The sequence below is a fragment of the Marmota marmota genome, unplaced genomic scaffold (assembly GCF_001458135.2).
Source record: "Marmota marmota marmota unplaced genomic scaffold, marMar, whole genome shotgun sequence".
Taxonomy (NCBI): Eukaryota; Metazoa; Chordata; class Mammalia; order Rodentia; family Sciuridae; genus Marmota; species Marmota marmota.
This window is the reverse complement of record NW_026000037.1, coordinates 47,471,481-47,499,086: the sequence shown is the minus strand read 5'-3', so window position 1 is coordinate 47,499,086 and position 27,606 is coordinate 47,471,481. Positions and strand designations below refer to the sequence as shown.

The window sequence follows — 27,606 nt, the reverse complement described above, 5'->3', positions numbered from 1 at the left end:
GCACTGGGTTCAATCCTTAGCACTGCATAAAAATAAATAATAAATAAAGGAAAAATATTTTTATAAAATCAAAAATTCAGCATTATTAAGCACAGCCTTATCTAATAGTTTTGGTGGTTCTAAACCTTGTCTGTGGGTTATGAATTAGCTTTGGGAAAAGGACATATCACACTCTGATGTCTGAAGCTAGAAAATCTAAACTTTTTCATCTTTGGCTAAAGTTGGGAAAATATTTGTTTTAAAGTGTAAGCCTGATCATTTCCCCTGAGAAGCAAAGACTCTTGGGATTTGATTATTTATCATTCTAACTGTTGTTTTCTTGGAACAGGTTTCAACAGTGAATTTAGTTAATTCTGAGGGAAGAGCTTCAAGTTACATAAGTAAAAAGCAAATATATCACCTCACTGCTTAGCTCTTTGCCAAAACATACTGAATGCCTCTGTCAAAGTCAAAAATGGTCCCTTCATCTCATTTCTCCTATCCAGACAATCACCTGTACTACTAAAAATGTTTCTTATTCTCCAAGGCATGCACATGTGATAAAAATGTTTCCTAGAGAATTCCCACCATGCATGAGATAATGCATTCCTACCCCCAAATACAACTGATCTTTGCAACACACTCCTACCAATACCAGCTTTCTCTTGACTTGTGACCCTTCCTTGTATGCCCAAATGTCACTTCTGTTCCCATCCAAAGCAGATAACTAGCCCTAAATTGCTCTCATTGGTATTTTTGGACTCTTCCCGTTAATCTCAGGACTCTACATCTAACCTCTCTAATGCTTCTCATATCCACAATGCTGACTGGAGCCTCTGAGCCTCACTTTCCCTGTCTATAAAGGCAGACAGCAGGGAACCTACTCTGAGATCTCTGGGAACCGTGTCATTCTATAGTTCCTTGGTATCTAAGCTAATTAGGTGAATAGGTCAACCACATCCAGTCCTTGTCCAGTCTCCTGTGTCAATGTTCTGTAGATAGACTAGCAGAACATCTCCTCAACTGAGGATTCTAAAATCTAGAGCCTGTGGAGGAAATTCAGTTTATTATAATGAGTTGTTTAATTTTGTTTTTGTTTTTTAAGTAGTTAAATTACTACTTCATGTTTGCCCTGTGGGGTCTACCTACATCTATGACTATAGTCCTCAAGAGTTTAGTTATGACCCAGAATATGAGTAGACCTTTATTAACATGGTGCAATGGGAATTGTTTAAAATTTATTTTTAGACCAGACTCTTATCTGAGCCTCCTGGGGTTTCCTGACTACACCTGGGACCATCTGTGGGCATCATCATTAATGCAGCTTAAATGCATCGCACACTGGCTCTCTTGATAAGCACAACTCCTTATGCGATTGAATAGCTTTATGTGTAGTTTTTCTTGTTTGTGTCTCATTCAATTTTGGATGCTGTCTCAAAGCCCAATTATTTCATATATTGAATCATTATCATCAAAGTCCAGTAAGGACACTAAAATCCATGCTAGGCAATATCACTGAAGAAATTTAATATGGGGAAATAATTAGTTACAAAAGTGTTGGAAGAGCTCAAAATAAGTGCTAATGTGGCTACTCAGAAAATAACTACAAAAAGCTACTTCCAATATGGGAATGGTAGTGAATGCCTATAACCCCAGCTAATTGGGAGCTGAGGCAGGAGGCCTCAGTTCAAGGCCATCCTGGGCAATTTAGTCGAACTCTGTATCCAAAAAAAAATCAAAAGGACCAGGTGTATAGCTTAGTAATTGAGTGCTTACCTATCATGTCTTTGCAAAGTCCTGGGTTTTCCCTGGTATAATAAATAAATAAGAAGTTACTGCCATCCAAGGAGACTGAGAGGTAGGGAAGAGATGATGTTTTCAGCATAGGGACCAGGGCTGTGCGGTGGAAGCTAGAACCATATAAAAGTACCACCCAAAAGAAGGCAGAGGCAGGACAGAGGTTTCTGGGTGGGAACTGGAGCACAAAGGGTAGGGCTTCCAGACAGGGGCCAGACCCTCAACCTCTGCAGGATATGCTCCCAAAGCAGAGGGGAAAGGAATACCCCCAGCTTCTCCCCTTCCCAAACTCCCATCTCCTGCCAGGAGCTCCCACTGGCTGCACCTAATCTGTAGGCAATGTAGGCAATGGGCAAGGGAGTCTGGCAAATGGAGACTCCCAAACTTCCAAAGCAGGAAAGGACAGGGAATGTATTTAACAGGAAAAGGGGCAAGAAAACAGGCAAATAAAATGTGGAGGAACAGGGAAAAGGAAAACAAATAACCAATAAACAGAAAAATTGTTCAACCAGGGAAATACAATTTCAAATGGGGCAACACAATTTTAAACCACAGATTTTATTTATTTATTTATTATTTTGTATCAGGATTGAACCCAGGGGTGCTTAACCATTAAGCCACATCTCCAGACTTTTCTATTTTTGATTTTGAGACAGGGTCTCACTAAGAGGTCTGAGACAGGTCTCACTTGCTGAGGCTACCTTTGAACTGGCAATCCTCCTGCCTCAGCCTCCCAAGCAGCTGGGATTACAGGTGTGTACCACCATTTCTGGCTAAACCACAGAAAATTTTAAATGCCATATGTTGATGAAGATGATTAGTAGTGAGAATATTTGTGCATACATTGGAAAATACATTTGCACTGTCTTATAATGTTGATGCCGAATATAACCTGGACTCCAGGAATTCCATTTCTAGAAACATACCCTTAGGATATATTTTATAATTAAAAGCATCACTACAGAGGCCCTTAAAGTTCACTTCCCTTCCTCCCTAGTTATCTTTTGAATGCAACTCACCCACGGACATCCAGTTCGGTGCTTGAAGACCTCCCTCTCACCCAAGCCCATTTCCCCCTCTTTTAAATGCCTACACTGTTGTCTATGCCATTTATGAGACATCTGCTATTTATTTATTTATCCTTCCATCCAGCAAATGATGCCAAGTACTAGGAGCAGACAAATCAAAAGCAGACATAGTCACTGCCTTCACAGAGCCTGCAGCCTGGTGAGGGAGAGAGACAAAGGAGCAAGCACAGAAATCATCTAATCCAGTTGCTAGGTGCTAACAGGAAAAAATGTGGCATGCTTTGAGCACCTGTTACAAAGGAAGCTCACCTAGACTATTCAGTCCAGAAAGATAGATTTCTTTGAGACAGTAATATTCAAGGTGAGATCCGAGGGATGTTCTGAATACTACTTTCTATTGTCACCATTGACAATAAATAATTATTGAGGTTCTATAACCTAGGTGGAGTATAAGCATACATGTCTCTAAAGAAAAACATTAGCAGGAGGGAATACATATTAAATGCCAAGTGAACAAAATGTAAAATATTATACAGATGTTTGGAGGAGGGATATTCCCTAAGGCCCTTTGGAGAAAGGTTTATATAAAAGGTGAAACCTGGGCTGGGGATGTGGCTCAAGCGGTAGCGTGCTCGCCTGGCATGCGTGCGGCCCAGGTTCGATCCTCAGCACCACATACAAACAAAGATGTTGTGTCTGCCGAAAACTAGAGAATAAAACATTAAAGAAAGTTCTCTCTCTCTCTCTCTCTCTCTCTCTCTCTCTCTCTCTCAAAAAAAAAAAAAAAAAAAAGTGAAACCTGAGCAGAAACTCACAGGAAGGTAAAACTAAGACAAAGGGGGGCGGGAAGAAGAACTCTCGATATGAGTATCTGGCCAGAGGTAGGAAGAGGCAAGACAGTTTCAAACAGGTCACTGGAACCAAGGAATAATGTAGAAATGAAGTTAAAAAGTCATGGGTCAGATCATAGAGGGACTTGCTTTATCTTGGATGAAGTTTTCTTTTTGTATCATGGTTTGAGACTCTCAAGCCTAGAACCCCTACTCCTCAAAATAAAAAGTGCATTTATAAAGCTACATAGAACTTCAGGGGTCCACAATCCCCCTGAACTCGAGGTTGGGAACTCCTGCTGTAAACAAATAGCGCTAAAAGGATTTGAGTAGAACAGTGGCATGTTGTAAAGTGTTTAGAGAGTCCCTTGCCAGAGAGGATAATGATTGTTGGCAGTGAGGTCAATTGAGAAACTATTGCAATATGAGATAATGCAAGCAGTAGCCCACATGGCCCCAGGCTAAGGTGGTGACTATAGGAATTCTTTCATTAATTAAACCAAAATTTAATGACAGCTTCCTCTTGACACTTTCTTCCCCTATTGTACTGGGGACATTATAATGAATAAGACATCATCACTCACTTCAAGGAGCTGAAAGCTTGGCAGGATCAGAAAGAAAAGCAAGCAACTATAATGTGTGTGTGGGGGGGGGTGGAGGCTGAATCTATGAAGATTCTCTCTTTTTTTTTTTTTTGGCGGGGTGGAGAGGGTACCAGGAATTGAACTCAGGGGCACTTGACCACTGAGCCACATCCCCAGACTGATTTTAGAGACACAATCTCACTGAGTTGCTTCGTGCCTCACTTTTGCTGAGGCTGGCTTTGAAATCGTGATCCTCCTGCCTTAGCCTCCCAAGCCACTGAGATTACAGGTATGAGCCATGGTGCCCAGCCAGGTTCTCTTATGCAGAATTTTCCACTGTCTGTTTCTTAGAGAATAAAGTAAATAAAGGGACAGTCTTCAGTGTCATAATCAAGGCCTTTCACAAAACAGCCACAACTTGCCCTTCTGCTGTCTTTTCCAATTAGGCTGTCACCACAACAGCTTTCCTTCCTTCCTTTTTGTTCCCCCTTCTCTTTCTCATGACACACACACACACACACACACACACACACACACTGCAAGGCAGCTGCACTAGACTCTTCATTGTCTTCTGATCCTGCTTCACATTTCCTGTCTCTGTTTTGTCACTCTTTTCCTCTCATCGACTGTACCTGATCAAATTCCTACCCATTCTTCAAGTCCCAGATAGACATGGTGCCTTTCTTGAAACCTGGTTTGATCTCCCCATGCATTTTGCCCTAAGTTACTGTATGGGCCTCATTCTCCCCCCAGTACTCAGTAAGCTCAATAGGAAACGGATGTTGTTTTCTCATCTTCCTATTTCATGATGTGCCCACGTTTCTGTAATGGTAAGTGTTTGCTATACCTACGAAACTAAAAGGCCAGAACTTGGGGAGAGGACAAAGCCAGAGTAGGTTTGAAACCTTGATAGCTAGAATCAGGAAAGGCAACCTAGACACATTCTTATAGAAACCTTTGGGGAACAGGGAAGGATACCATCCCATGAACATATCATATGCTCAGTAAACATGGGGTTTAAAAATACAAGACATTTACATCCAAGCATCTTAGGCAATTAGGCATTTTGCCTATTTAAGATAGCAGTGTCTACAGGGAGACAGTACATGGGACCTGAAATTTCAGATGCTGGGTGCCAGACTTTCACATTTCTATTGGATTACTGTGAGATTATTAAGAAAAGAGCTTGCATGAAAGGCTAAGTATTTAAAAAAAAAAACCTAAATCATCCTTAGAAGTATTACAGAGTCACTGCGCTAACTTTTGCTTTTAATCAGCAATTGCAGGGTCAAACTATAGTGTACGTTATCTCACCTTTGTTTGAACTATCAAAATACCCAAGACGTTGCCAAGGACTACTGAATTCTTTGGCTTGGCCACAGAGGCCACACGACGAGTGTGCATTTTCCCCGTCTGGAGTGGGAGGGGATGTGCGTGCCTTTCAGCCCAGTCTTAGAATGAAGTCATCTCTGACTGCGGTGCGCTGGATGGAGGGCAAGTTCCTAAATTGTTCCAACTCATTCGGCAGAACAGTGCCATTTCCCAGCGAGTGTCGCATCTCCCCAGTTTGCAGATGAAGAAGGACGAGCCTGGACCCCCTAACTCTGCGGCCGGGGTGCACGGGCTCTTTCCCTCAACGAGCACTTCCCGCCTTCTTGCGGTCGCAACCCCTCGCAGGTGTCAACAGCTGCCTCCTCGGAATCCTCCTCTCTCCCCGCCACACCCCGCCCGGCCGCGCCCCACCTGCCCCACCGCGCCGGGGACGGAGGAGACGCAGGTCTGATTGGCCGACAGCGGAGGGGGCGGGGCCTGTGCGCCCGTGTGGTTAGTGGCAACTTCACTGCCGAGGCAGGCTGGGCTCACCAGGAGGAGTGGGTGCCGCGTGCCACCGAAGACCTAGTGGGACCGCTTGGGCCCGCTCAGGATGAGGACGCGCGGGGCGACCCCTCGCCACGCGGCGGGGCTCCTCATGCTGCTCCTCTGGTACTTCGGGATGGCGGAGCCTTCTGACCCTGCAGGTAACCGCGGGCGCGTCCGCAAGTACCCCCGCTGGGGGCCTCCATGCTGCAGGTCTGCCGACTTTCCTCCGCCTGAGTCAGGCCGGAGCTCCCGAGTCAGGTCACCGTTGTTTTGCTTTGGGGTCTGGAACCGACGAGGAAGTGTGGCGGAGAAAATGCTCTATTGCCCTCGGGGGCCGGGAGGAGGGCGCGACTGGGCGTGAAAGTGCAAGGTCTTTCTGGTGTTGAGGGGACTGGATTTACCGAGGGGAGGCTCAGTCTTTTCTGGGAGGTTTCTCTGCCCCTTTCTCGCCTACCTTTCTCTAAAATATGCTTCCCTGGGGTATGGAGCTCCCCATCTCCTACATGCTATCCCACCACTCTCTCGCCCCTTGGTCACCTTAGCCCCTCAGTGGCAAAGATGAGGTTCCACCACACCCCAAGGATTCTCACAAATTCCCTGACTTCCCTCCACCCACGGTGCGCCTCAAAAAGGAAGTCAGGTTAAGACTTCTTTTCCAAAAGTGACCATGACCGAGAGTCAGTTGTGATGCTCTCTCCCATCGCCTGGAGCAGTGACCCTTTCTTCAAATTGGCTTATCAACACCAAATGATTCTCCCACGCCCACACAGGCTGAAGGCATCTAGCTAAAGCGCTTGGAAACCCACTGCCTCTCACTAGGTAACAGACTTTTGCCCATTGCTAATAATGCTAATAATGGTGCTAGCCTCACCATCTCCCTTGGTACCAACTTTACTTTGCTTTTACTTTCTCTTTGCCTTGGCAAAGGGTGTGCCTAGGACTTTGTTTCTTGGTTGGGCTGCATAATGGGCATTCTTTGGGCAGTCCCCACCCACAACTCCTACAGTCTTTCATGTATGAGGAAGGAAAAGATTATCAAGACAGTTTTTTTAAAACCATGAAGTTGATTGTGCTTTTACTTTCTTTGCAGCTAAGTTACTATCTGGTTTAAACTTTATTCGAAGAGAGATGGTAAGAGGTTTCTCAGAATGGCATCATTCTGTCTACATCAAGGGCCTTTTAAATGGACCCTGATCTGACACTCTTTTCCATTCTCCTTTAGCCTTCTGTGCTGGGTCAGAAGAGCCATGAATAAGGCAATCCTTTATTGCTGTTAGAATTCTACTCTGCTTGCCCCACAATCCAAATCTAACTGCAGCAACTAACTGAAAACACTAACCTTTCAATTGTTCTCCTCTTGGCTTCTTTATATACCTGCCTTAGTTCTGTTTTGTCTCCTCCACAAAATTCAAGGTTTTCTTAATTCTCACCATATCTACAGTCCCTGTTCTATCTAAGCCACCCAAAACAAAGAGAACCCAGCTTAACTCTATTCTCCCTGAACTAGGTCCCCACAAATCTTTTTTTTCCCTGCGTCATTTCCTCACTCCTAGCCGCTGCTCTGGGTGGCTTTCTCTAACCTTCAGACCAGACTTGTGGTCTTATTAGGGGAAGCACTGGAATTTTGAACACTCAGCCATTTGGGTAGCTTGTTTGGCAGTGTGTCAGCTTCAGGATGCTAGTGATGGTATTCACCTCATTACATGTATATGGCTAGGCTTGGGCAGGTAGTCTTGGTCGCCCAAATGTTGGAGGAGAACTCTGTGTCCTTGAGGAGATTCCAAGAGCTTAGTTTACTTTTTTTTTTTGCCTCTTTGGAGAGCTAACAGCTTGCAGTAAACCAATCCTTCAGGGACTCCTGAGGTTCTCACCAGTCCACACCACAGAGTCTGGCCTTGATGACTTTTTGATGCCTAATATTTTGCCATGGACCAAAATGTTACTTCAGGACCTGTTTTTAAACTAAAACACCAAGACTTCTGATCCTTTCTTATTACACCTGTATGCTCTGCACACTTGGCAGAGACCACAAAATGTTTAACATTGAACCAAGAAAATTCCCTTGAAGTTATCAATGCCATGATCTTTATCCTTTCTGCCATCCCAAGCCATTTCCCTCTCCATTGGTCTGCAGTTATAAAATGTTGTCATCCAGCTTCTCTGCCAAATTCTCAGAGCTCTTTGTTCTAGGGCCTGTAAGTCAGGACTTACTTAGTGATCAAACAACAAGAAAATGCCAAGAAGACATGGTTTTTCTTTGATGTATATAAAAATACTAAAAACTCACTGTCAATTTATGATAATGCTACTTATCCATTTTCTCTCAAATATCACTAGAGTATTTATATAAAATTATATAAAAAGCGAATCTAGGAGTGATCGGTCTTCTTTTCATCAATCTCTGCCTTTTAGATTTGCCCCAATTTTATATTTGGAGAGAAACATGAAAATTCCATTGAAGACTGATGTAAAGTTGTAAAGTGAACAAGATAAAATATAAGGCTATCAATAATTTGTTTTATAAATTGCTCTGTAATTACCTTTTCAAAGTGCAGTAGAGCACTTGCCTGGAATATGTGAGGCACTGGGTTCAATCCTCAGCACCACATATAATAAGTAAATAAAAAAAATAAAGGTCCATTGACAACTAAAAAAATATTTTAAAAAAATTCTCTTCCAAAGAATTTTTATAAAGCAAAACTGTCATCAAACTGTACATGCCCAGTACAAGTGAAATTAGAATGACCCCAAGTACCACTAGCAGTAGTGTTACATAATAATATTGTGAGCATCTGTTCAAGAACAATATGTGATGAATTCAGCAAAGGCTAGTAAAACTTGCAAGGATGGGAATGTTGTTATCTGGTGGAAACATAGGATATTAGCTCTAGAAGTGGCTTAGATGTCTTATACTCCACTGCTTTCCTCTGATGTTTAGAGATATGAAGACCCTGGGAGACTAAGTGGTTTCAACAAGTTCTCCCATCTAACTGATAGTTTTAATCTAGGACTTCTAATTCCTTGTTCCACTGGCCTTTCCGCCATACTAAGACTTTTACCTAATCAATTGAATTCTACGAGGGCAGCTTGAAAAACACAGAACTCAAAAAGCAAAAGAAGGCAAAGCTGCCATTTGCCTAGATCACCTGTTTGGGGTCAAGTGTCATAGAGCAGAGTGCCCAGAAAAGAGGACAAGACTACAGGACAGACGAGAGAAAGTTTCCAACAAGGGTGGTGGCCATGCCTCCAGAGGAGCAGACTTCTTTTTTTGTGATACAATTTCTTATACTTTGGAACCCAGATTTATTTTGAAGAGGTGAGAGAAAATAGTTTGGAAAAAGGTAGATCAGACATCTGCATAGCTGTTGAATATGTGGGAGAAGGACATTAGAGAAAGTATGAGTGGTCATATCAGAGGAGTACATTTTCCTTTTCTTGTTGACTATTCTCCCCCAACCTGTGACCATCAGAGAGAATGGCCGAGGGATGTCAAAAAAAGAAAGAGCAAGAGAGAGATGCTGCTATAACGAGCATACCTAGTTGCAACCCTATGCAATGCTTTAAAATTCAAATTTGAAAGAAGAAATAATTAAAATATTTAAAGATTTTTTTGTTTTGTTTTGTTCCCCCCCACCCCCGTGGTTGTTGTTCCTCTTACTGCTCTTATTTAGAACAAAAAAAAAAAAAAAAATTCCACCCAAAGTTAAAAATGTAATCAGATTTTAACTTTATAGTTATTATTTACATTGTGAAATTTCCCCTCAAGTTGCCAGCCCTAGATATGTGAATTTTTAACTCTAAAGCTTGATTTATTTCCAGAAATAGCATTTAGTGTTAGTAAAACCAGTGATTGTGAAGAAGGCATCAAAATGAAAGTGCCTTTTGAGAACCAAATTCTTCAGGTTCTTCTGCTGAATTCTGCTCCATTGATAATGATTGTTGAAGCTTGTCTAAAACATTTCAGCTTTACTTTCATCAACATGATGATGAAAGTATTTGTGCTAAAACTTTAGTTTTTTTCTTTATAAAAGAACTAACCAAATTGTTCAATTATTGTTTATTATAACAGATGTGTATCTTGCCCCACAAACTCGGTGTGTAAAAAACGATGCTTTCCTATCTTATCAGGATAATCTAATTAAATTTGACTCTGTTCCCATTCTGCGAGGCTGTCAGAACTTTAATTGCTGTCATTGTTGGGGTCTTCTTCAGCTCATGGTGGTCACCAGGGGAACATTCAGGAAGGCTAATGATTTGGTCTTCTGTTCCCACTGGTTACTTCTCAGTTTCCCTTTGTCCAAACATGCTGGAACTTGGTGGCTCAGGTCACTCCTGGAGCTCATGATCCAGTCTTCCCAGGTAATCCACACAGTTAATCCCCCAATGTCTCCTCAGGACCCATAGGGCTGATCACACATTCCCCCATCCTCAGAACCCAGACCTCTTTTATTCCCTCCAGCTCCTTCACCCCACTATTCTGACCTCTTAGAAATCTCCTCTCTGAAACACCTCAGTGAATCAGTCTTCCACAGAAGGCTCAAAGGGAAGTGGCCTTTAAGTAAAGACTCCTTTTGTGTGGCCTCACTATCTTGCCATAAAGAGGGGAGCACAGAGGCCTGACTTCATACTTAAACTGGGGAAAGAACTTAAAGTGAGAACAAAGCTTTGATTTCTCATCTACTAGTTTTCCCTGCCGTGCTAGCAAAAGTGTAAAAAGACAGAGTTTGGGTCCCTAATAGACTCAGGATATTTTTCATTGACCACAGACTACCTGTCTAGGTAAGATGAAAACTAAGGAGCTTCTTTATCCTATTCAACAGGATCTGGGTCAGGGTGGGGGTTCTTTCACGGACTAGCAGGAACAAATACCCAAACTACTCTCGGCTTTACTTGTATTGATTCATTTTATCACATTCACAGTAGAAAATAGGTACTGTGTTACAAATGAGAAAACTGAAGTACTGGTTAAATAATGTGCCCTGATCTCATGGCTGATAAGTAGCAGTAGAGACAGAATATGAGCCCAGGCAGGCTGGTTCTACAGACTGGCTCTACTACACACTGAACTGCCTCTCCAGCCTTCTCTGTCCTTCTTCCTTGTGTTGGACATTACAGTTTATCAAGTTGGGAGGGTGGGAGCAGTCCAGTAGTGCTCAGAACTATCGTCAGCAAGCAGGGAGCAAGACACATTGGCCACATAATTCCAAATCCTGAAATGTCTTTTTTCACTGCCTGTCTTTAATCCAGGTAATCATCCATTCACCATCTTCAATGAAAACACAGGCAAGTGCATCAAGCCACTAGTTGGCTGGATAGTAGCAAAGGATTGTGATGGAAGTAAGGACATGTTATGGAAATGGGTATCCCAGCATCGGCTCTTTCATTTGCAATCCCAGAAGTGCCTTGGCCTAGATATTACCAAATCCACGGATTCCTTGAAAATGTTCAGCTGTGACTCCAATGCCATGCTGTGGTGGAAATGTGAGCACTACTCTCTGTATGGTGCTGCCCAGTACAGGTTGGCTCTAAAGGATGGCTATGCCATAGCCAGTACAAACACATCTGATGTCTGGAAGAAAGGAGGCTCTGAGGACAGCCTTTGTGACCAGCCTTACCATGGTGAGTACTGGAGAGGGACTTGGAGCCATTTGCTGTTGTGCTTATTAACTGTGACACTGAATATGCACGGTCAAATAAAAATGAAGTCATATGCTGGTAAGGGCAGTGAGCAAGCTATTTGGGTCCAGGCACTGTGAGTTTCATTTTTACCACATACCTGTGAGGTCGGTGGTATCTGACCCACCCCTACCCCTTTATGGGCAAGGCTAGGAGAGGTCAAGTGCCTTTTCAGAGGTCACATAGCCATATTGTAATGAGCCTGGGATATGAAATCTATGTGATGCCTGACTCCTATGATGACATGCTGAACTCTAGGAGAAAGGAAATATTAGATTAATAGGAAACTCTTCCTGCTGATAAAAATTTAATAATGTTGATGTTATAAATGAAAAAAAGAAAAAGAAGTGTATTTTTCCTCGTCTACAGGTTTTGAGACAGTGTTTTTCATTTTCATTTTTGGCATGGTTGTCATGTGTTGATGTTTTTATTTATGATTAAACTTTTTAAAAAAATATTTGTATTAGTTTTTGATGGATCTTTGTTTTATTTACTTATTTAGATATGGTGTTGAGAATCAAACCCAGTGCTTCATACATACTAGGCAAGCGCTCTACCACTGAGCCACAACCCCAACCCCTATGATTCAACATTTTAAGAGTAAACTTTTTCTTGGTTGCTTCCAAAAATAAGTATATGAATATTGCCATAGTCTTTGCTCTGAGTCTCAAAATGAATTTCTAAGTTTAGAAAAAATAAGTGGATGTATTTTTTAAACTACTAAATGTGACTAGCTATCACCCAAGCAAATCTTTTTTTATCATGTTGCTGTAAATTATTTGAATGTTGATGTACATATATAAATAATGTGTGTGTGTGTGTGTGTGTGTATATATATATATATATATATATATATATATATATATAAAATCATCTAAATTCTATTATCTTACTCTTGTCCTACTTTTTAATTTCGATTATGATTATGATTATTTTGGTACCAGGAATTGAACCCAAGGGTTAAGAGTCACAAATTTGTAAGATGAGGTGTTTACATGGAAAACAAATTTCTTCAGTAATGTAAGATAAAATAGCTTCAGTGGTTAAAGAGGTTGGCAGGCTTCTGACAGTTGCTTAACCCACCCCTCTTTTATATTTTATTTAGAGACAGGGTTTTGCTGAGGCTGGCTTTGAACTTGAAATCCTTCTGTCTCCGCCTCCCACAGCCACTAGGATTACAGGCATGTGCCACTTTTTTTTTTTTTTTTTTAAAGTCTCTTGTCCTTTTTTAAAAAACTTACATAGCTTTGCAGAGGTTTTCCCCTTCTCTAAAGCTCTTTTAAATTAAATTTGGCCACAGACTCAGGATAGCAGCTGAGTTCCCCTCTTTCTAGCTAAGGAACTTCTTTCTATTTTCTGGTGAGGATCTAGATATTCTGAGAATGTCTGGTTCCACTATTAATGGAGAAATAATACAGACTTAGAGATTGGGGTTTTCCTTCTCTTCAATCCCCAGTCTTTGAGTAGTTGAACAAATCTGTTTCTGCTAGCCAGATTCCTCCTAAACTTAAAAGTGGTTACTTAAACTTAAAGCAATTATCAGCTGTAACCCTAGTGACTCTGGTAGACAGGAGAATCACAAGTTCAAGGCCAGCCTCAGCAACTTAGCCCTAAGCAACTTAGTGAGACCCTGTCTCAAAATAAAAACCATTTTAAAAGGGGGCTGGGGAGTGTAGCTCAATGGTGAAGTGCCCCTGGGTTCAATCCCCAGTACCAAAAGCAAAACAGGATTTCATTTCCCAAATATAGTGTGTTTATTTCTCCCTTGGCTTTTGCAGTCTAAAAAGATTTTGCTTCTAATATATTAAAATTATTTATAATGTGTCTTAGGTTGCCTCTTCCTTCAACCCCTCTCCTGTTTGAGTTATGTTCATATCAGAGGAAGTTTTAGTGGTATAAAATTTTTGAGTAAACTGCTTTTGACTAGCACTTAGATATGAATTTACATCACAAGCTATCTTGACCTGATCATGTTTGGTGAATCATTCCAAAGAATGGACTTTTGGTGGAGAATTAGCTGTAGAACTGTGTGAACTATCTGAGCTTTTGAGCAACAGCCTGCCAACCTCTTTAACCATTGAAGCTATTTTATCTTACATTACTGAAGAAATTTGTTTTCCATGTAAACACCTCATCTTAGAAATTTGTGACTCTTAAACTAATAAGCTATTGTCTAAGGGTGCTATCACCCTAAAGTCACACATTCAGAGAAGACTCTTCTCAGGAAAGCCTGTCTTGCTAAGGAACCCCATGGATTCAAGAGTTCCCGCCATAGCAAAGTGTGTGGAAATCAAACTCTCAGTGAGCATCCTTTAACTGCCTCGGTGGTGGTGGTTTGCTTCTCCAAAGCATTTAGTGACTGGGAGCCCTTTTTTAATTTCTTTTTTAGTTGTATATAGACATAATACCTTTATTTTCTTTATTTATTTCTATGTGTGAGGCAAGTGCTCTACCGCTGAGCCACAATCCCAGCCCGTGACTTGGAGCTTTTTAATGAAGCTCAGCTTTGAGCTATACTATGTGACTTGAAACCTGAGAGGACAACCATTGGTATCAAAGTTTTGCTTGTATGTCTCTCTCATCAGAGAGCCCAGACTCATCCCCATTGCTCACAGCTGAGTGATTGGACATTTTACTTAACTATTCCACAAAAATGGGATTTCACAAACAAGCATAGTATTACATACTGATCTCTCGGGCTTATGGTAAAGAGCATTTAAAGAAATGATCTTTATTTAAATGTATATGAAAGAACTTTGTATGACAGATATAAAGGTTTTAGAGAAAAAAAAAAAACCCATATGCTCCTACAAGTCATAGTCATGATGTTGGGGAACTGTCCTCTGGGTATTATAATAGAAAGGGAAACGAGTCATGCAATCCTGGGAGTTTTTGGTGTGGTCAGAAACAAACCATATAATAAGCAGAATCCTTATAAAACATAAGGTCAACATACTCTTTAACAGAAGGAACCAATTCAAAGCCATTTATATGATATAGGAAAACAAAACAATGATCCTTAAAAGATTTTTTTTGCAAAGAAAAGTGCCTAGTACTTTTATTATAATGCTGCTTAATACATTCCAAATTTAAAAAGTTTCACACTTTAGTCAGATGAACACTTGAGAATGATAGAACACTTGAGGATGATAAGGGATGTAGAATCAAATACCATCTTAAGCACACTTTTAAGCAAATCTGTGAGACAGTTCAAGGGACCCTAATAGCTTGAGATTTGATGATTATGCTTTATTTAATAGTCTTTATTCGATCTGTTAATGACCAGGGTTTTAAACAAATTGAGAATATAGAAAAAGGTAACAGAAATAGATACAGGGTTAGGTGTCCTATAGAAATACTTTTTCAAGAGAAATATTATTGACCTAAGCATTAAGCACTTCCTGTAGCATTTCCAGGCATATTTGTGGTTGAAATAATTTTTTCAGTACTTCTCTGAGTATTAGGGAAAAATTATTAAAATATTAAGCTAGATCTGCTACCTTGTTGGCCACCAGTTGGTCTCATGACTTCCCTATTAAAGCCAGTTCTTCTTTCTTTTTTAACATAAGTTACTGTGCCTTGCTCTTCCCCAAGAATCTACTCAGGAACCCAGCAGTTCTTCCTTTATTTTCTGAGAACCACAGTCTCAATTCTATCAAGCAGTGGGTTGTTTGTCCATCTAACTTCATAAGTAGTTCCAAAGTCCATACACACCCTCTATGATGCTAAGATATTTTTCTGCTAAGATATTTACACTTAAGTAAAAAAAATGGAGGTGAATTTTATCTCAGTCATGGTACACTTTTGATAAAGTACTCTGCCACCCATAGTAGAGTGACCCTTAAGCCAGGATCTTTTAGTGCTTTGTCACACAAAAGAATCCTTACACAGATTATTTTACCAAATTCTGCATTTGTGAATGCAGAAACTAAGCTTACCCACAGTCATAGAGGGGACCCCAGTCTTCAAGCCCAAACGTGAACAGTCAGCATCATGCTCTTTCTTCTCTGTGCACCCCATTCAGATATTGTATTCCCATAAATGAAAACAGCCATTTCTTTAGAAACAATTGTAGGTATTAGCTAACCAAAAGTGATTATCCAGTTTTCAATTCTCCTTTCCTCAACTTCCTCCCCAACCCACAGAGGTATATACCAGAGATGGGAATTCCTATGGAAGACCTTGTGAATTTCCATTCCTAATTGATGGGACATGGCATCATGACTGCATTCTTGATGATGACCACAATGGACCATGGTGTGCCACCACTTTACATTATAAATATGACCAAAAGTGGGGCATCTGCTTAATACCAGGTATGTGTGGGCTGGTGAACTTCATGAATGGAAAGAAGAGTGCCATTTATATGAGGTAAAAAGGAGAAGCAAGATGTCAAGATGACTCAAAAGTGCAACAAATATTATCCTAGATAAGGAGTATATATTTATAAGAAAAAAGAGTAGTAAAATGTAGCTTTGAATTTACTTTTGGAAGCAGGTCAAGAAGAGAGCCAAGGGCTGAGGATGTGGCTCAAGCGGTAGCGCGCTCGCCTGGCATGCGTGCGGCCCGGGTTCGATCCTCAGCACCACATACAAACAAAGATGTTGTGTCCGCCGAAAACTAAAAAATAAATATTAAAAAATTATAAAATAAAAATTTAAAAAAGAAGAGAGCCAAGACAGTTTATAAAGTGAAAGATACCAGAGCAGGGAAGCATAGTTTTCAAGTTCCCGGTTAATGCTGATGATTTGACCTTGTGAACCGCACTTTAGAATTACTTACCTAGGTCAAGGCCCAGGCGTTTCAACACCAAGAATATACTGAAATATAAAAATCCAATATTTGCTCCAGTTGTAATTGATAACTAACTGTAGTTTAGGGAAGGAATTTCAAATGTTAAAGGTAGCTTAGAGGTTATCTAGTGCAAACCCCTATTTCTCAGGTGAGAGGCAGCAAGCCCAGGCTGAAGGAAGAGCCTGTCAGGGTCAGACCACATTCATGTGGAGCCTGGTGGAGAATTCAGGATTCCTAATCCTCATTCTCCAGCATATACACCCCACTCTATTTGATGCCTTGCCTGGGATGTGTTTCAGTGCCTTAGCCTGATGGGTCCCAGGGGTGGGAGGGGTTGTTATTGAATTTATATGCCTTCCAGAGCTACTTTTTATGAAAGAAGCAATACTGTGAGTTTTCTTAACCCCAAGGATTGCTAAGCCACAGAGGTGGTATTGCACCTAAGCCACAGAGGTGGTATTGCACGGCAAACACACTGCCACCCCACTGGCAGCAGGTTCTGGATTTACAATCAGAGGGCTTCAGTGGCAATAATGAACCTTTAGACAATGTTCTTACAAATTTTTCCTATTTTGTTTTCACCAAATGTCACAACCTTTGTTGCTGTGGAGGTCATAGGAAAGTGTCTGAGGAGGCAAAGTGTGCCATTCAAAGAGCAACAAAAGGGATTGGTGCTTTGACTGTAGCTCTGCCACAAACATCTGTAGGTCTTTGTTCCCCTCTGAAATGAGGGCATCAACAAGAGGATCTCAAGGGCCTTTTCAGCACATAGGTGCACGAGGCTGCCATCTGATGTATAATATGGGAAGCCCTTTGGAAAGCCCCCCAAGTGGAGCCTGGGATACACATCACACAGCCTACACTGTTTTTTCCCCTCTTGTTGGGAGCACATGAGAGACTCTAAGTATTTTTTCGAACTAGTTGTCTCAACACCTATATATTCTTTTTTTTTTTTTAATATTTATTTTTAGTTTTCAGCAGACACAACATCTTTGTTCGTATGTGGTGCTGAGGATCGAACCTGGGCCGCACGCATGCCAGGCGAGCGCGCTACCGCTTGAGCCACATCCCCAGCCCTCACCACCTATATATTCATCCAGGAAACAGCTTGAAGTTTCTTTGTCTGAAAATATACATTACTTTATATATTTTTAAAAATATTTATTTATTTGTAGATGAACACACAGTATCTTTATTTATTTTTATGTGGTGCTGAGGATCGAACCCAATGCCTCACACATGCTAGGCAAGCACTTTACCACTGAGCTACAGCCCAAGCCCCTACTTTATATATTTACTAAAGAATATATGATGTATATTTAAAAAAGCACATACATATTTCTATACCTATATATGTAATATAAATGTGCATATATAAAGTGAATTATATGATATTGAATATTTCATATATAACAAATTACATAATATTAATTATTTCATATATAGTGAAACACATAATATTAATTATATCATATATTCAACCATCTGCTAAAATATTAAGAACAATCTTGGACTTTGTTTCCAAAATAAGAGTCCATATTTATGGACTGTGTTCCATATCTTAGCCATTTAAATGGCATGTCTGTGTATACACTTGAATACTCAGTGGTTTCTCTATAGGTCGTAAGCAAACCCTCTACCATCTCCCACCATGTTCCAGTGAGCTTGTTTTCCCTTAGCTGAGCATTCCACACCTGTACACGTTAAGACTCCCACCTTCAAGCACAGGACAAGCAGGAGCACAGGTGAAAACATGGCATTGTAGCTGATAGGGGACAAAGGGACAGTGGCAGCTTTCATCAACCTGAATATTTGCTGTCCTCTGACTTCAATTTCATTATACCAAAAAATCAAAATATGGTCTAAACAAGCAATGGCAGCCTCCACTTTGGCACATCCTAAGAGTAAGCAAATTGAATTGCAGTATTGTAAGCAGACCAAGGAATAGAAAATGTTATGCCTTTACTTTATGATCACTAAGTAATCTTTTATCAACAGAAAATGGCTGTGAAGGTAATTGGCAAAAGAATGAACAGATTGGAAGTTGCTACCAGTTTAATAATCAGGCAACTCTTTCTTGGAAAGAAGCTTACATTTCGTGTCAGAGTCAAGGAGCTGACTTACTGAGCATCAGCAGTGCAGCTGAATTAACTTACCTCCAAGGTAGGTTTGACTTGCATGTTGCAGAGAAAATTGTTGAAATTGTGAAGACACTTCCTCCTTCTACTTTCATATCCAGGTGTGTTGTTTTATGTGTATCTTTTCTGTCTTCTTTTGGGATTTAAACTTCAACACTGAAGTTGCCAAACTACTGAATGTAAACATATTCCATGTATTGAGAATGCATGTTGAGATGGAGACTAAAGAGAGATTGATACTTAGAAAACAGGGTAGAAGATTAAACTGCTACCTTAACCTAAGCAAAAGGATTTGAAAAAGTGAACAATAAGCTCTTTGAACACTGAAAAGTAGAAAATTCAAGGAAGGTAAGCAGATGGTTGGATCCTACTATATGGCCTCAGTAAAAAATCCTCACATTCAAGTGGAGAAATACAGTCCTCGAGGAGAAACAAAGAGAGTTTTAAGAAATCTTAAAGTGGATATAACACAGATGTATAGAATGGATAGAATTTTGTTTTGTTTATAGGATGGTAGTGGTAATTTTTAAATTTTTAATTATGAAAATTTAAATTATATAGGTAAGAACACAAAACTAAAAGAGATCATTTATTCTTTCATATGAATTTCAGGAACACCTTGTTAATTTCAGTGAAAACCCTATGAAGATTTTCCATTGGAATTGTGTTGAATCAGATTAATTAGGATTAGTCTGTCTCTATATGAAGTCTTCTCATTTATAAAAATGGCATTTCTTTTCTCTTTAGGTCTTCTTTTATGTACCCAGTAAGATTCTGTAAATTTTCCCATCATACTCTTGAAAAAAAAAGCTAATAAACAGAAATTTTTACATTATTTTTTAAATCAGAAAAAATCTAAGTTTCTCAGTTTTAATAATTTATTCTCTGAATGAAAAAAATAGTGATAACATATGATAACAATGTTCTAGCACATATTACTAAATTGTTTTCAGACATTATCTTATTTAATGCTGTATAGGAGCCCTAAGAGGCTAGTATTATTACTATGCTCATTTTGCAGATGAGGAATGTGAGGATCATAAAGGAAGTGTATTTTGTTCAAAGTCACTTACAAATACATAGCACAACCTAAATTTGAATAGTCTGACTTGAAAACAAATTGTATTGGGTGTTCACCTTTTAGAAGACTGTAAGTTCTTTGTAAGCAGAGGTAGGTTATTGTTTTACTTTGGCACAAAACTATAAGCCTTACTGGCATATAGTAAACAAATATCTATTTACTAAGTATTTCAGGTGAATCCTGTCCCTGTGTTATGATGAATATAAATATTTGAATAAATGCTAACAATGAACAAGGCTTTTTCTCCAAAGAAGTTAATCATCAGTACACCCCAGCAAGTATCTTTATCATCAGATCAGGAAATTGATATTTAGAAAAAACATACCCAATATCACATAGCTAAGAAATATCAGAATTAGGATTTGAATGTCAACATATGGAACCACAGAGCCCTTATTTTTTTACTATAATACTTACTATATATATATATATATATATGTGTATATATATAGTCTCTNNAAATATATATATATATATATATATATATATATATATATATATATATCTTTATTTTTTTTTATCATTGAAAGTCCACTAGTCTTTTTTCATGCTTTTTGCCTAAAGCTTTATCCAGACCTGCTTTCTTACTTAGAACTTTATCCTTTTCTTTTATTGTCTGGGAGTTGAATAATCAGAACTTTAGAATAAAAATCTGTCAAATAAGCCTAATCGGTCAGTGTTTGGCAGTGGAATTCTATTACAGACTTCACTAAAGCCTTACAAAAAATATCTTTGAGAATCAAAAGGGCCACTAAAGTTAAGCCTCCTAGAGTATTGACTTTGGGAAAGTGATGACTTCAGTGAAGGAAGAAAGTATAAAGAGTGACTCTCACCATCCTACCAAACGTCTGATGATGCAGTTGGAACAAGGAATGTTGTGTTGAGTCTTTATGCATCACGTTTCTTTGCTAACTTGCACAGAAGTGCAGTAGTTCTGTGAAAAACCTTAATGTCCCCCAACCCAGCAGTTACTCCCCGTAGTTTATGGATATCAGTAAATTTATAAGTATATCTGTTTCTAATGTTCCAAGCTCCTCTTCTAGCATGAGAGCTAAATAGCATATCAATAGGACTAATTATAATTGCTGGTTTCCCCAAGACCCTGGAAAAAGCTGCACTTTAACATCTAAATCTCAAGCATCCAAAGTAGTTTCTATTAAGAATCCCTTTAGGGCTGGGGTTGTGGCTCAGTGTTAGAGTGCTCGCCAGCACATGTGAGGGCCTGAGTTCAATCCTCAGCACTACATAAAAATAAACAAATAAAATAAAGGTATTGGTGTCCAACAACAACTAAAAAAAATAAACAAATAAATATTAAAAAAAAAAAAAGAATCCCTTTATAGGGAAGAAGGGAGGAAAAGGAAAGGTTCTGGAGAATGAGATTGATCAAATTATGTAATGTGCTTGTAGGAATATGGCCTAATGAATCCCACTAATATGTGTAATTTTAATACATTGATAAAAATAAGCTTAAAAAAAGAATCCCTTTATTGCACACAGTCGTTTGTTAACATTGAACTAGAAGTAATGAGGCCAACAAATGTGAATCAGAGATTCCGTAACCAAAGTGCTTGATCTACTTGGGGAGATAAGAGTTGTTGCTATGCAGAGCATATATAATGGAGTATGTTGTTCCCAAACAACTTTTGACTTTGGTAGATAATGGTGGGGTGAGACTAGGGAATCAACTGCCAGAAAAAAATGCAGAAGCACCCCCATTGAAGTTAAGTCTCATGCAGTCTAAAAGACTTTTCTTTTAGACTTAATTTTGTTTTGGTTTTATTTTATGAATACACATTCTCCGGGGATAATATATTTGGTTTCTTTGTGCTCATCGGATTTTGCTGGGACTCAGATTTTCCATATCTCTGGCCTTGCCAGGACCTGTAACCAACATATTTATGCTACTACATAAGAGAACCCAAGAATCCCCAGAGCAGGAACAGCACACTTCCATTCTTCCTAATTTGCCTCCACCCCAGGGGTTATTCACCTTACACCACTTTGACCAGTGCCCCAATGCTAGGACACTTCTAGATTAGGGCCCCTGCTGGTTATAGCTTTTCTGATGCATTATAAGAGGTTTTTTGGCTCTTTTCAGACACATGACTATTATCAGGCCAGTCTCTCATTGTGGGAAAAGGAATAGAAGTGTACTCAGGTCTGAATAGGGGTCTCTGGAACAGTTAAGAAATAGCCACCTCATAATGTACAGATTGAGAGAAAAAATTTTTCTCGCCTGCATCTTGCACAGGCAAGATAAACTGTGTTCTCCTGCATGTAGTGAGTTGGCTGCAAAATATTGCAAAAAATCACATGACACAGAAATAATTTTGAGAGATCAAAGGCAGGACAGCTCTGCGACCTTAAGTGTTCTGCTTCCACACTGGAAGAAGAGAGAGTGAGCCTGTGTTTTTTATTTTTATATGAGGGATATACAAAGGCTTTTCCATAGAATATTCTTCACCAAATAAGGCAGGGGGTGGGCTGTCCAAGTCCAATGGGTAATGCTCAACTCCAGAGCTACAGAGAAGCCTCTATAGCCTAGTGAAGACTGAGGTCACGGTGCTTTGGGTAATAAGCCACAAAATGACTTGCAATGCCAGACCAAAATCTCCTTGGCTTCAAGGCTGAGTAGAGGCTATGCTAATAGCTCAGAGGTGGCCTCCCACCTATTTGCAAACTATATATCTCAGAAAGGGTTAGTATCCATAACTTATAAGGAGTTTAAACAACTCAATAGCCAAAACAAACAAAAAACCCAATAATTGATTAAAATGGGGTAAAGGACAGATACAGTGGCACATGCTTACAATCCCAGCGGCTCAGGAGACTGAGGCAGGAGGATCATGAGTTCACTGCCAGCCTCAGTAACTTAATGAGGTCCTAAGCAACTTAGCGAGACCCTGTCTTAAAATAAGAAATTTAAAATGCCTGCGATGTGGCTCACTGATTAAATGCCCCTGGTTTTAATCCCCGGCATGAAGAAAAAAAATGGGCTAAAGACCTAAACAGAGCCAAGCATGATGGTGCACGCCTGTAATCCCAGCAATTTGGGAGGCTGAGGCAAAGGATCATGAGTTCAAAACTAGCCTCCACAACTTAGCAAAGTCCTAAGCAGCTCAGCAATACCCTGTCACCAAAAAAATAGTCATCCACAAATGACATACAGATAGCCAAAAGACATATATAAATGCTCAACATCACTAGCCATCAGGGAAATGCAAATCAAAACCAGAGTGAGACCTCACATCTGTTACAATGGCTATTATCAAAAAGACAAAGAAGGACAAATGCTGGTGAGGATGTAGAGAAAGGAGAATACACTATTAAGGATGTAAATTAGCATAGTCATTATGGTAAAAGGCATGGAGGTACCTGAAAATATTAAAAAATAGAACTCTCTAGCAATCCCACTGCTGAGTAGATAGCCAAAGGAAATGATATCAGTATGTCACAGAGAGATCTGCTCCCCTGTGCTGATCACAGCACTGTTCACAGTGGCCAAAACATGGAATCAACCTACATGTCTATCAGTGGATGAAATGGATAAAGGAAATGTGTTACTTATACACACTGAAATACTATTCAGTCACCAAAAGGATGGAGTCCTGTCATTGGTGACACTGTGGATGATCCTGTAGGACATTTTGTTAAGTGCAGTAAGTCAGCCACAGAAAGCCAAATGCCACATGCTCTCACTCATATGTGCACTCTAAAAGAGTCTCTCATAGAAATAAAAAGTAGAATAGTGATTACTAAAGGCTAAAGGGAGCAGTGGGGAGGTAGGGAGATGGGGGACGGAAAGATTGGTCAATGGGTTCAAAGTTACAGTTAAGAGAGATAAGTTCTGGTGTTCTGTTGCACAGTAGGGTGACTGAAGTTGACAACTATGTATTGAATATATCCAACTAGGTAGAGGGGTCTGGCTAGGGGTTGTGGGTTGTGGCTCAGATAACTCCAAAGCCTTTCAGCCTTCTCCTCAAGCGCTTGTCTAGCATGCATGAGGCACTGGATTCAATCCCCAGCACCACATAAAAATAGAAAACAAACAAAATAAAGGTATTATGTCCGTCTACAACTAAAAAAATAAAAAATAAAAAAATAGGTAGAGAGGATTTGGAATGTTCTTATCACAGGAAAAGATAAATGTTTAAGGTTGTGATTATGCTATCTACCCTGATGGTATATTTACATGATACGTACATGTATCAAAATATCACATTGAGCCTGGCATGGTGGCACGCACCTGAAATCGCAGTGACTTGAGAGGCTGAAGCTTGCAAGTTTGAGGCCAACCTCAGCAAATTAACTAGACCCTTTCTCAAAAATAAAATAAATATATGAATAAATAAAAAGGCTGGAGAATGTAGCTCAGTGGTAGATTGCCCCAGGTTCAATTCCGGTAACACACACACACACACACATACACACACACACAAAATATGTACAACTAGTATATGTCAATTAAAAACAAATTAAAGGTCTGGGGTTGTGGCTCAGCAGTAGAGCACTCACCTAGCACGTGCGAGGCCCTGGGTTCAATTCTCAGCACCACATAAAAAAATAAATAAAATAAAGGTATTGTGTCCATCTACAACTAAAAAATGAATATTAAAAAAAAAGAGAGAAAAAAATACCTACTTTAGTGGACACCCATTTGATTTAGGTATGAGATTTTATGCTAGCAATCTGTCTTTTAATGGCAAAGGTCGGGGTAGGTACAGTCTCAAGTTGATCAATGTCTTATCTGGACTGTGTGTGGAATAAAAACTCTAGCTTCAGATTGTCCAAGCCATATAATAAATCTCTATTCTTTATAATTACCCTACCAGTACTTTTAGAATTTATCCATTTCTCATTGTCATGCACAGAGCAATAGACACCTTAAGTAAATTTGTGTTTGCCAATACTATCACATTTTTAAAATCCTGATTCCAGTGAAGTCATCAGTACAAATCACCAAGACTACACTATATTGAAGCAGATCAGGAGCACATCTGTGTCACAAAATCCCATGATGTAAATGTGTACTTGCCATATGCAGATAAGTGAGAGGAGTGTTCAGAGGGAGCGACTGCTTCCTGTTGGAGGATATTGGAACAGACTTCGTGGAAGGCATGGAATTGAATTTGGGATGAATAGGAAGGATTTGTCCTCCATACTGTCCCCAGTAGAAACCAATGAAAGGAATTCAGAATACCAGGGTTGTGATTCAGTGTGGAGTACCAGAAATATGTCAGTTTCCAGAACCTCCGAGGAATGTTGGAAAATCCATTGCATTTATTAATAGGGAAAATTTTATATTAGATTAAATCTTCACAGTCTTTGTATGCCAGTGTGAGCAGCCCTTGCATATGCTTATAGAGAAGGTTAAAGAGAAGGATAACTCCAAAGCCTTTCAGCCTTCTGCTCAAGGCATCTACCCCAGTATTCACCTTCTCCTTCCTTATTAGAATATCCTAACCATCTGCTTCTTTGAGAAAAGAGACAAACCTTTTTGCATTTCCCCATCCGATCTCACATTTGCTTCTCGGTAGAGCAATGATTAAGGCTCTGTCCTCACCATCATCTTCCCAGGCTCCTCCCATCACTTCAACCCAGCAATATCTGGGCTACTGCTCTTGGTCTCTTTGCTCTTTCTTCTCTATCCAGGAAATCTATTCCACTCTCTTGGTTTAATTCCAGGGAAGTCCTTCTTTAGGCATTAGGGTTCTGACGTCCTCAGCAAAGATTATGTGTAGTCAGCAGTGTCCTTGAAAGCCCTTAAAAGTGTGGATGGGTTTTCTATATGCAAATCACACAGAGTGTATGTGTGTATGTGTGTGTGTATCATGAATATGATAACTATGTATGTGTATATATGTATAATATGTATATATAATACTTATCGCATATATTACAATATTATATATATATATATATATTGTGTATATCTATAATGCAGATATATCTATAACAAATCATACATAATTTCCTGGGAGTAATTAAAAACCACTAGCAAGTGTTTTACTGCTGAAAACAAATTCAAAAAATTTATAAAGATTTCAACCTTTATAAAGCTCTTCCTGTTGGTCAGCATCCTGTTTGTTATTGAGAGACCATTTCATCCATTGCTGTATCTCTTCTACTTGGCCTTCAATTTATTTTTTAGTCTTCTTTCATGTATTGATGAGATCTTGACAGGTTTCTGAATAATGCTGTTGGCTTCCTTGATAGTGGTGGAAATCCTTACAATCATTCACATGATCTTTTTCCAACACACAAGGACCCATACAAGCATGATTACATCTGTGTTTCATGGGTGTGTGCACGTTGAATGGCATATCAGCAATCAGCCTCACTATGCTTCTTTTTCTCTTTTTTGTTGATGATATCTGGTTGTCAAATAATAAATTTGAATGATGTAGTCTACTCTTGTACACACATGATTGTGTTTGTGTGTATGTGATCTGGTTGTCAAATAATAAATTTGAATAATGTATGTCCACTCTTGTGCACACATGGGTGTGTGTGTGTGTGTGTGACTCTTCTGTTTCTCTAGCCTAAATGTTCTCTTGGACTCCAGAGCCATATACTCGATACCCTGTGAAATATCTCGATACCCTGTGAAATACAATCCTATACATATTTCTGACCCACTCCAAAATGGTTCACCATGTGGAGGATCTGTATGTTTCCTTCTTTTAGATTAAAATTTTTATAAGGGAAAAAATAGCTGGAAAATAATATGTACTTACTGAATCACACTATCAATCTAGAATGAAATCAGATCTTCAAAACCTAGATATACATGAGAAACTGCTTTTGATAAGTATTCTAAATCAGTACAAGAGAGTTAAAAATAGACTGTGAAACAGCTACTCTAAGAAGTCTGTTTTTACCTTAGAAGAAGGGAGTTGGACAAGATATCAGGAAGCAGAATTGAGGAACTTACCAGCCCTTGACCTTTTCCATGGTCTGAGGCTCTGTTGTCTATCAACATCACTCATCTTTGTTGCCTAGACATTCTCCTACCTGGATTACTGATACAATCAAAGCCTTCAGGAGGTTTGCTATTTATTGAAATCTAATCTGAGTTGGAGAATAATAACCCAAATAATTTTATCACTTTTTAAAATTATATAATTTTTACAGGACAAGAAGGCATTGCTAGAATGTTCTGGATTGGATTAAATCAGCTGTACTCAGCTAGAGGCTGGGAATGGTCAGATCACAAGCCATTAAGCTTTCTCAACTGGGACTCAGGTAATTGTTCTTCCCCCACCCATTTTGCCTATAGAGCAAAAGCTTCAGAAAACAAGGGCTTCTCACTCTCTGAGATCTTTTAAAAGTTTCAAGAACTGATAAATCTTGTGATTACTTCTCAGATTTTTTTTTCCCTAAACCAGAGTAGAATGAGAACCACCACTTGGCCAGGAACCATACTGGGTCCCTTAGGGGTCTTGACATGTCCATGACTTGCCCATGTTGTGTCCATCTACAACTTAACTCTAATGCAGAAATATTCCCTTATATTTCAAATCCTTGGGGTCTCCCCATTCTGGCACACAAGTACTAATAGCATAATGGCTATAATTTATTATAAATAAATAACACAAGGAAAATTTTATAATGATTAAAACCCTGTTTAGCCAAAAAAATCTTTTTCCCCCAAAGGAAGAATGAGGTACCTTTTTAAAAATAAAATATGACAAATGAAAAACCTAAAAGTGAGGCAGACCTGCGACCGACCGGCGGAGCAGGCCCAGCGGCCCACCGGCGTGGTGGACACATCACCCCAATTGGAGGAGGGGCGGAGCAGAGCCGCCGCCCGGCCTGCAAGGTAGGCAGACCTGC

The 27,606-nt window shown here is 39.6% G+C and overlaps 1 protein-coding gene across 1 annotated transcript in view; it reads left to right on the top strand.

Annotated features, from left to right (window-relative positions):
- Nucleotides 1–6,044: 6,044 nt before the first annotated feature.
- Ly75 (lymphocyte antigen 75) overlaps nt 6,045–27,606 on the top strand; it is a 131,017-nt gene continuing 109,455 nt past the window's right edge. The window contains exons 1-5 of the mRNA XM_048811964.1: nt 6,045–6,236; nt 11,326–11,697; nt 15,900–16,070; nt 18,547–18,711; nt 26,905–27,072. Of these exons, the coding sequence (XP_048667921.1) occupies nt 6,143–6,236; nt 11,326–11,697; nt 15,900–16,070; nt 18,547–18,711; nt 26,905–27,072 (970 nt within the window). The 5' untranslated portion in view covers nt 6,045–6,142. The remainder of the gene's footprint in view (nt 6,237–11,325; nt 11,698–15,899; nt 16,071–18,546; nt 18,712–26,904; nt 27,073–27,606) is intronic.